General features: G+C 36.6%; 1 protein-coding gene across 3 annotated transcripts; it reads right to left on the bottom strand.

The window, feature by feature from the left end:
• Window positions 1-430: 430 nt before the first annotated feature.
• Window positions 431-7,249, bottom strand: LOC133863865 (probable plastid-lipid-associated protein 10, chloroplastic). Of its 3 annotated transcripts, none has more exons than XM_062299986.1 (9): window positions 6,937-7,244; window positions 6,272-6,426; window positions 6,059-6,172; window positions 5,786-5,920; window positions 5,272-5,367; window positions 2,594-2,674; window positions 1,242-1,328; window positions 990-1,045; window positions 431-899 (listed from the first exon to the last, which is right to left on the bottom strand). In XM_062299986.1, exons 2-9 carry the CDS (start codon window positions 6,422-6,424, stop codon window positions 785-787), a joined length of 837 nt encoding a protein of 278 aa, XP_062155970.1. In that variant the 5' UTR covers window positions 6,425-6,426; window positions 6,937-7,244; the 3' UTR covers window positions 431-784. The 3 variants fall into 3 exon arrangements, 2 of the variants coding, with proteins under 2 accessions (XP_062155970.1, XP_062155971.1); XM_062299987.1 differs by having other exon boundaries at window positions 6,941-7,244; XR_009899452.1 differs by having other exon boundaries at window positions 865-899; window positions 990-1,091; window positions 6,937-7,249.
• Between the last annotated feature and the right edge of the window lie 3,294 nt (window positions 7,250-10,543).

Raw genomic sequence — 10,543 nt, 5'->3', positions numbered from 1 at the left:
AATAATTATTTGTTAAAAGTTGAATGTTCGATGTGTTTCAACTGATAGATACATCGAATCATTCGATTGAAAGAGGATATCCATTGTGATTTGTTTATCAAACGGATACATTGGATGATTTGATTTCAATTGAATATTTGTTGTGATTTGTTTAATGGTCGAATTCATTGAATGATTTAATATGCATTTTTACGAAACCTTGAATAATGAATAAGGCTTATTTATATATCGGTTATATAAGTAAAATACAAAAATGTATTGTTTAATTCGGCGAGGTGGATTCTGAAAACCTTAGTATTTTTTTTATCAATTGTTCTTCATCAGCTTTTATTTTGTTTATTAGTTTGCACGTTAAAACTCTACAAATTTGGAACTAGGTTAAAATATGATTAGATTAAATAGAAATTAATTTTCGCAACACAATTCCATGTGAATTCAACCCTCGCACTTGCACACACATTATATTGCATATAATTCGTGCGCTTCCAAATACTTTAAAACTAACAAGAGATATGCTTATCATCATCAACAGAATCAAGTCTACAACATATTTAACTGGCCATATTTCTTGAGCTTTCCTTGAATGCTGGAAGTGGCAAGAGTTGTTAAACTACGTGGTCAGTAAACAACACCATCGGCCTGGAAAAATGCATAGTGAGCCTTGCTTACTAAATGGTCTTGATAGGGAATATCACCTCAATGTTGTGCTCCTCATAGTGCCATTTTCAAACTCAAAGCTTTTCTTGTGTACAAATGCTGGCCAGCAGTAAAAATATAGCCCTCATCAGTCAAGAGGTTGAGCTCTCGTAAATACGAATACGCCTCCGCCACCAACGGCACGCCCCAAAAGCATATTATCATCCAAATACGAAAGGTAATACAGCCCTCCTACTGATTCTCTATAGTTCAAAGACATTTAGCATTCGCAGTTAGTTGCAAGAAGCAAGCAGAAATAATTAACATCATGAAAATATAATGACGTCACATACCTTCCTGGGTCTCTTACAGGGATTTGAGCTCTGAAAGCACGGATAAACTGCAAGATCTGCACACAATCACGCATACAACTCTCAAGAAGTATCACTGTACAACTGTTGCCCCACAAGCAAACAAGATATTAGCTAATGAATTATAGAACCCAAGATTGTGAATACCAACTGGATTTGGGATCCATTTAGTGGATACATGCAAAACTAGCACTCAAAGGTTGCAATCTGAAACTACTTATGCGGTTGACTCACCTGTAGGCTTAAAAATGACCGCGGTAGTATAGCTGGAGCTATGAGACCTTGTAGTTCTTCACTGATCTTTATATTTTGTACAGTTATCTGCCAAAAGCAAATTGCAAGATTTACTAAATTTACAACAAGCATACTTCAAGTAGGTTCTCATAGCAAGGAAGGAACAGATTATCTCAATAAGCACACACCAAAATAGACAAGGGTTCTGCATTTTTGTGTATATGCTAAACAAATAGATATAATCTTTTTGTCAATCTCAGGAGATGATGACGTAATCCCAATAGCTACATCATCTTCTTGATAACAAGCCATTCTATTAGCCCATTGCAAAGACATCAAGCTCTTAAGCTTGGTTCCAATCTAAAATCTAAAGAATGCAACGCTGACATCTGGAAATGAATTGGCAATATAAGTCTGTTAGAAGGCGTTGCTTTCATCTGATATTTGATAAGAATGCTCAATGATAACAGATCTGTCTCCAAATCAATCTAAACCGAAAGACGGATACTTTTTTAGCGCATTTAAAGCTGCAGCTATATGGTATGGTGCAATTACAGATCTAAAAAGCAACAAACTTCCCTGATCTACAAGCTCAGAATGAAACTTTCTCTGTTATGTTGGGAGGTGGAGCATCAAAATGGTTAATACTTCCATGTTTATTCCACCAGTTGTGTTGGCTGAAAAACCAAAAAGAAATTCAAGACTATTCGGAGTGGATTGACACAATCAAAAATCATTTTTAGATACAATAGAACCACAAACTGTGGTGTTACCATTTTAGACAACTGCGAGGCAACAAATTTTAGTTTGGATGTGTTATTACATGTGAAACTCAAGTTCTCATTACAATAAAAGGGGATTAGAATTTGAACTGATAGAAACTGATGCAGATCACAGTACCCAAGACAAGAACTGACATCTGACTTTAACAATAACCGCAAAAAGAACTTCTGGGCAGGCAACCTACTGGAAATAGAGAACTTTAATGGAACACAACCAGTAGTCATATTTTTCTTTTCTTTTTGTCTTTTTTGGTCTGACAACCAATTGTAATAAGCTGATATGTCCTCTTCTAGGAAATATAAGCTGGAATGCAGCTTCAACTTTCATTCTCTCTAACAAATTTTTTATATTACTCTTCCCTCAGTTTTATATATCTACTAAGTAAATTTTATTAATCCAATTGAGAAACAATAAGATGATAGCATATGGAAGGAAAAAGACGCAATATGCAACATTTAAACTACTAAGTACTGTTAACAGCATTTCCTTGGCAGTCCAAGAAAATAGTAGGAAAATCGCATATGGTACACCTCTACAAGTCATGTTTCAGGGAGGGCAGAGAAACTAACCTCTTCAAACTGAAGGTAGATATTACGCACAGAGACAATGGTAAATTTTGCAGAAACGAGCAGAGTGGCACCTTCTTGTTCCTGCAAAGAAAAGAACCATGAAGTCTGAAAAATTGTTTTTAACCCCAAGTTTTAACAATTCAGGAAATCTCTCAATTTTGTCACAATTTAGATTACCAATTAAAACAATGATTAAGCCAAACAACACAATTATCAATACGAAAATCAAAGCAGCCATAAAATAAAGGAACGCAAGATTTTGGTAACAAAGTGGAACTTTATGAAGAATTCTTCAAAAGAAAAACCACTCCAAGGGCCAGCCAACCACAAAGTAATCCACTATAAAAGACTTATTGATGCGGAGAACCAAATACGAGCCACAGATCACATTCGCTGGATCATTATTGGGCTTTATTAGATTTTTATTTAGTTGCATTTAGTTTTATTATTTATTTTCAGACCGGTTGTATTCCTTTCATTTGGACTTTATGTTATTTTAGCGGGCCATTAGGCCAAGTACCGCTAGGGTTAAGGTTTGGGTTTAGCTCTTAGTCTATTTAAACAAAATTTTCTAATGTATTTGGTAACTTTTGATGAATAATAATATTGACATGGTTTTGTCGTCTTCTTCCCCCTCATTTCTCCCCTCTCCCCAGTTTCTTCTTCTCCTCTTTGGCTTAATTTCTCTTCTATTCTTAGTCTCTTCTCTCTGCTTCTTCTCTCTTCTCACTCTCTTTTCAACATCGTGTTTGTCCTGCATCACTTTTGTTACAAACAGTCTACTTAAAAAACATTTGTAATTCTATACTCAGCTTGCAACCCAGCAAGCTACTCGTTTGGCTCGAAAACCTTTGGCCTTCTTTCTACATGAATCTCCTTTACAAACGAACTCATGCACTGCAACCCAGAACTCTAGTGGCTGAAAGTTTTTTTGTGATTTGATTGGTAATGAAGAAGGAGATGTTTTGTATCTATTTATGCCAAAAAATGTTTAGGAATTCTCTCCAAGAACAATGAACAACAACTTCTCTTCGCATGTGAAAATCATGGTACACAAGGCTTATATAGTTAGGGTGAAACTTGGGTTCTACAAGTCAAGTCGGCTAACAATTAAAACTGACTGCAGCAACTTTGATTGATCAAAGGTCAAGTTCAATCGATCGAACTTTAGGGTTTCAAAGATCGCATCGATTTGATCAATTGAATTTACGATCGAAGCTCTTGGGTTTCTGCTTGGGAACACAATGCACACTTCAATTGATCGGACTGTGATCGAACTTTTATGGAATTTGTATGAGACACTGCTGCATCGCTTCAATCAATACAATTGCGATCAAAGTCTTCAAGTCTTCAATTACAACCTTTTCATGAACCGTATTAACACCGATTCAAACCTAAATCAAAGCCTACAACTTTACGACTCATATTACATATTTTGATACTAAATTTGCCAAAACTAAAACCTAACAAAGTAAACTCCACTGAAGCTGAAGGATTTGTATTTTATGGAAGAAGAACGTTCTCAGTTTTTCATAATTGTGAATACAACCACAAGAATGTGGACTATCTTCAATATTGCCTGCTAGTTTGCGTCCAATGAAACATCTCCTACTTACCCAGTGCCTTAAACTAACTAAAATGCTCATCATTTCCATCAAAAGTTAGCCAAAATCATTATTCAATTGACCATCATGATAATTAGCCGGAATAACTTTCCATTGATTGTCGTGATATTTGTTGTAATTTTAAGTACATTTGAAATTACCGCTAATAGGAGTTTACGGAACAGGTCTAATAGAAATTAGGGGATGCTCTTGCACAAATTCAAGATTGAGCAGAAATCCCCTGACCAATAAACATCAATAAGAATACGGATACAAGGAAAAAATTAGAAGATTTATATGTATGTGTGTGTGTGTGTGTGTGTGTATATATATATATATATATAAGTTGGCCTTTTCCTTTTTCCTTTTTTCCCTCACCCTTCCTTTGGTGTCTTGGGTGGCTGCTCAAAGGCTGCAGAATTTCTTCGAGGCAGGGTAGATGAGATGTTCGAGTAAGAGGAAAAATGGGGCTTATCATATACATATATATATATTCTCATGAATCATTCTTCATTAGGCTACCATTTTGGGGAGAGTTTAATGTTTTTCTGCTTATTTTAAATTTTACTTTTTCTTAGAGAAGATTGTCATGTGGTGGCTGTTTTTCCTTTTAATATGTTCATATATTTATGTGTTGCATTTTTCCCAACCCATTGTTACATCTAAGTCATTATCAACATCAGAGGGAGTGATGTAGAGTTTGAGAGAAGTATCCTTGCTCGCTCAAACAACTCCGAAGAAAATTTTGAGATATGCTCTTCCAGATTAATATGCAAAATGCCACACATGCTGGAAATGGGCGAGGAGAAAATAACAGAAATGCAAGTAAACCTTTGCTTTGAAATCTTCATTGCTGATGTAGCAAAATCAGGAATGTACTAATGAACATAAACTGTTCAAATCATATTGATATTTTCTGACGAGAGAAAGAGAGAGAGAGAGAGAGTAATTAAAAAGTGAAGTAGCATCATAGAGAAAATCCGACATAATACAGTGCCCTGATTTAAGATCTATAAATTAAGTAGAATAGCTCCCAAAAAAGATAGTTGGAGGAAAGGGAGACAGTTTGATTACCTCTAACAAAGATGGAATACTCCATCGAACAACATTACGGATGACACCTCCTTTTGATTGATCCCGACATTCAAATTTTTGAAAAATTTGCCCAACCTAGGTCCACATTCATGCCGAAAGCAATTGCAGAGAGCGATGTAAGAGGAAGAAAGCATGAGAAGAAAGGAAGACAACAAATCTGGTGATTGACATTTCACAGACATAGAATAAGCCACACAGTACATAACTTTTAGATATGATTGCTAAACCAGGAAGCAAAAACTAAAAACATATTCAGTCAGAAAAAAATTCATAAAAATTTCTTTCACATTTAACAGAAAGCATATGGCAGGCAAGTTCTTTTCAATCTTCAAGCCTTTTCATGTAAAATGTATCTGGTAAGAAACAATTTATAACTGAAAGATGGAATGTATAACTAAGAGCTATACAAGGTTCAGAATAACGCTGAAACAATGAGTTTAATTGCTTATATTAGAAGAAGATATTTATAGATTTAGATTTCCATTCTTAGTACCTGAAAGAAAGGAAGTCTAGCAGCGGCTTCTAAAAGAACGAGAACATCGGGGGCAGAAGTATACTGCAGGCGCCATGTCCCATCCAACTTTACCAGGTCAATTGGGAAACCCATGTTATATCCCTCCACGTTGACCTGCCAATTTTGTAAACATGTTTACAAATTAATATTACAACAAGTTCACTCATGTATTCCAACTCCTCCTCTTCATCAAATGAGCATTCAATGTTGGGTGTAGAACTTACAAGCAGGAAATTTTGAGGGAAACCATACCAGAGCCTCCTCGATGGAAGAGCGTTGATCGGTAGATGTATCGAGTCCCCGTTGTGTGTCCTGGATAGCTCTCAGTAGATCATGCTTTTTGTTCTCTAACACAAAGTCATATGCCTTGAAGACAGGCATTTATTATCCAACAACAGTGGCTTAAAATACAAAGGAAAAAAAATAAATAATTGAAGGAATAGGAATAGGAATAGGAAGAGAAACCTGACTGGTCTGGGTAGCTACAGTTGCCATACATGGAGATGTTTTCTGAGAGGACAACTTTCTATTAAGGGTAGAAGAGCTTAAGGGCTTAATGTCAAGTATGGGTTTCCTTCCATTTGCTGGGTAAAATGGAGATGCAAAAGCCAAATCCATGCCTTGAAATATATGGTGGCCAAAATTCATAGTAGGAGTTAGTTACCATTAAGCTCAGAAAAAAAAAAAAAAAAAAAAAAAAAACCTCAATTGAATACATGAGCTCACTGACATCCCCCCACCTTGACACTACAGGCTCTAAGCGCTCATACTATAAACTCAAAAAAGACTCGCATATAAATCATATTGCTAAAATTCAGACTATGAGCATGTTCCAAATCAAAGAGACAAGGATTTGAGTTGAGACTTGAAAGCATTGGCTCATTGAAGTCCACTTGGGCATTAATCAAACTCTGAGAATCAATCCAACACGACTCGCATGTACATTGCGCTATATATAAAGCTCAAGCTTTCATAAGCTTGATCATTCTGGATGACTTTAAAATCATAAAGGGTATCAAATTTTCCAAGAAAAAATATTGAAAAATCTACTCTTCATAACCAATTCAACATTCAAATAACCGTTTGATTGAAAATTTTGGCCAATAAATTCTAACAAGTTTGGAGCATACCTACCGGCTGCCAAGATTTTAGTTTACTCCAAAATATTGGTGTCAGCCTCGCTGCAACTACCGTTGCGAGTAGTTCAGTCTATCTAATTCCTTTTCGTGTGAAGTGCCAGAACGTGTGGTGGTGGTGGTTGTCGGAGGTAGCGGGGCCCGTTATTCAATACAACGCATCGCCGTTTCTTGGGTTTAGAATCTAGATCAGCAAGCCGTCAGGTAACAATTATTTTCAAATTATTAATAATGTCTTCCAAATATCAGAAAATTGCAATTTAATCCCTTTTGTTTCGACAAAAAAATTTTCAAAGGAAAAAGTACATAAAACCACCCTTCAATTATCAGCCAATTTGTGTAGTCTTTCAAATATCAGAAAATTGCAATATATCCCTTTTGTTTCACAAAAAGACAAAATAGCTTAAAATTTTGAAGAAAAAAAAAAAACCCAGAGTGGCCATGGAAGACTCACGGCCACCGTCATGGTATACCAATTTTATTTTATTTTTTTCATTATTTTTCTAAATGTTTGATAAGGGTACTTTTGTCATTTTTGGTACGGTGGGAGTACATTGCATTCTTTTTTGTAATTTGGAGGGACATTGTAAATTTTTTTAATAATTTGAAAAGTGTACGGATACTTTTTGCATCTTTTTTTATTTAAAAAAGGAGTATGTCAATCTAAGCCAAAACTGTTGGTCATTAATAAATGAGTAATGCTACATACAACTTCACTTCTCCACACCCATTTCCATACTCCCTTAGGTGGTTTTTAAAACCACCATTTTGGGTGGCTCGGCTACCTTGTTACCCAAATGAAGGTGGCCGAGCCACTCCCAAACTTTTTTCTTTATTTATTTATTTTTTTTTTCTATTTTTTTAAATGGGGTCATTTTGGGAATTCAAAGTGTGTATATGAGGCAATTTTGAAAAGTTTGTATCAAAAAATACACGTGCGGCACATGTGAGCCATTTTCTGTCAAAGAAGACGGAAATGGCTAATGCATAGGTTACATTGAAAATTCCAAAAACTTTGTTGGAGTACATTGCCAATTTTTAAACATTGGAGATAAAAGTGAAGAAGTGGTAAAACTTTGGGTGGGTAAAATTTATTTTCCTCAAATGAGTTTAAGCTAAAGAGATTAACTCTTCTTGAAGATTAAGCACAAGATAGCTCGTTCTTTCCTCAAACCCACACTCTCCTCACTCTAGGGATCTCTCAGCTCCAAAAGGGCAAAAATGAGGGTCAAGGGGCGTAGGGTCTCTATTTATAAGCTCTCATAAGCGTCCAAAAGAATGAGGTGTCTAAAAGAAAATCCTAAGACATATATCGATCATTCAAGATCCAACTTCGAACGTTCAAAATCCAACTTTAAACGTTCAAAATCCAATTTCGAACGTTCACCATTGAGTGTTTGAGATCCAACTTCGAATGTTCGAGCAACATAGGAATTTCTTTAAATGTCCAAAATTTCACCTCTTAACACTAGGAATCAATCCCAACACCCACTTATACCAATTAGAGCATACTTAGTTCGGATTAACGGTCGAGGTATTACATTTCTCCCTCCTTATAAAAATTTTGTCCTGAAATTTCAGAATTCCAAATCAAAACACAATAGTGATACCTCATTGTCCATAGCAATGGGTAGCCTTGCCTCTCTCGAATAAGTGGGGATAACGAGTCCTTGTATCCTGCTTCGCCTCCCATGATGCTTCTTTAACACCATGTTTGCGCTACAATACCTTGATGATAGAGATCTTCTTATTGCGCTACACTTGTCCCTTATGATCCAGAATCGGAATAGGCATCTCCTTGTAGGTTAGTCCTTTTTGAATCTCCAATGGCTAGTACTCCACCACTAGGTTTGGATTGGGAATAAATTTCCTTAGCATCGAAACATGAAGACATCGTGTAGGACAACAAGGTCCAATGGTAGAGTGACTTTGTAAGCTAACTTTCTTACCCTCTTGGTTATCTCAAAAGGTCCAATAAATCGATAGCTCACTTACTCTTCTTTCTAAACCTCATTGCACCCTTCATTGCGAATATCTTAAAAAATACTCGGTCCCCTAACTCAAATTCTAACTTTCCTCCCTCATTGTCGACATAAATCTTTTGTCGACTGTGAGTTGATGCCATCCTTTGTTTGATAAGGACTGCCTTGTCCCTGGTGTCTTGGATCATATATGATCCCAATAGCTATCTCTCGCTGACATTGTTCCAATACAATGGAGATTGACACTTCCGTTTGTAAAGTCCTTCATAGGGTGGCATCCCAAAAGTTGCCTAATATCTATTGTCATAGGTGAACTCAATCAATGGAAGATACTGAATCCAACTACCCTTGAAATCTAAAACGCAATCTCGCAGCATGTCCTCCAAAATTTGATTGGTCCGTTCCGATTGACCACCGATCTATGGGTAAAAGGTAGTGCTAAACGTTAACTCTGTTCCATTTCCTTCTACGAGCTCTCCCAAAATCTTGAGGTAAATCTGGAATCACAATTTGAAATGATTTTGGAAGGTACATCGTGAAGTCGTACTACATTTTGAACATACAGTCTTGCCAACTTATCCATTGGATCTTTAACTTTTGTTAGTTTTATTAGCTACATTCTGGTAGACAAAAACACTTCCTATTCTGGACACTGACTTTTCAGGGACACCGCAATTCAAAGTCAAATTCAAATAACATTGCAGAATATTTATTCTAGCATGGAAAGAATTATACAAGCCAAGATCTGCAATATATTGCTCAAGAAAAGGAAGATTCTAAGACAATGAAGATTCTGGCAACTTTACAAAAGTCAAAGTCGGTTTTCCATTGTGACTGTTCAAACGACCCAGAGGAAGCATCCGGACGCCAGCCAGTGTTTCATCCTATCCGAACAGCATTGCAGACACAAATCATAGGGATTTGGTGTTCGCACAGCCATCCGAACGACCCAGCGGACACGACCCACAGAGAGCACATGTTCGCACAAGTGTCAGGACGCAAATGCGGTAGCTACAAACAGTGGAGATGTTCTACACAACTATCTGAACGCTAGGGCAAGCCATCCTGACGCACTTCAGCGAACTTATGAAGATTGCTGCTTACCGTCCGGACGCAGCCTAAGGAAATCGAGTTTGTTGTCAAATTAGGTTTTCCAAAGCCTACTTAAAGGGGCTCCTAGGCTGTTGTTTTGTAAGAATTCAGTATTGAATTTCAGTGTGCTAAGAGAGAGTGTTTAGGCAGATATTGTTAGATGTGCTAACTCTATTAGAGTATTTGTGTGATTTGATCAATCGTTTGAAGTCTAGTTTAGAGATGAGCTCTAAGCTAAAGGAATCCATTGAAGAACTCTTCAGATAGGAGGTCTGGTTGAGAGGCGTTCACGTATATGTATGTGTCAGAGTTAAAGGTACGACTACTGCATTGGGTTATGTGAGTACAATTGCTTTGTAACTAGCTTTTTTTTCTGAATAGTGGATTACCTGGGTTTGGCTGCCCCGAAGTGGTTTTTCTCTTTGGTGCAAAGAGTTTCCACTTCATCACCAAAATATTTGTATTCTTTATATTCCGCATTTAATATTTTGGTTTATTGGTTGACCATACGCACAAACATAGGAGTC

Source organism: Alnus glutinosa, chromosome 3, assembly GCF_958979055.1.
Source record: "Alnus glutinosa chromosome 3, dhAlnGlut1.1, whole genome shotgun sequence".
NCBI lineage: Eukaryota > Viridiplantae > Streptophyta > Magnoliopsida > Fagales > Betulaceae > Alnus > Alnus glutinosa.
Note: the sequence above shows the minus strand (reverse complement) of the source record. Positions and strands in the feature narration are given on the sequence as shown.

What these genes read in the sequence shown, in the direction of transcription:
- LOC133863865 (XM_062299986.1), bottom strand. Translation starts at nt 6,424, where the DNA reads ATGGATTTGGCTTTTGCATCTCCATTTTACCCAGCAAATGGAAGGAAA. An exon ending in TAGCTACCCAGACCAGTCAG is followed by an intron (nt 6,173 to 6,271) that starts GTTTCTCTTCCT and finishes CCTGTCTTCAAG; the next exon opens with GCATATGACTTTGTGTTAGA. An exon ending in CTAGACTTCCTTTCTTTCAG is followed by an intron (nt 5,368 to 5,785) that starts GTACTAAGAATG and finishes ATGTGGACCTAG; the next exon opens with GTTGGGCAAATTTTTCAAAA.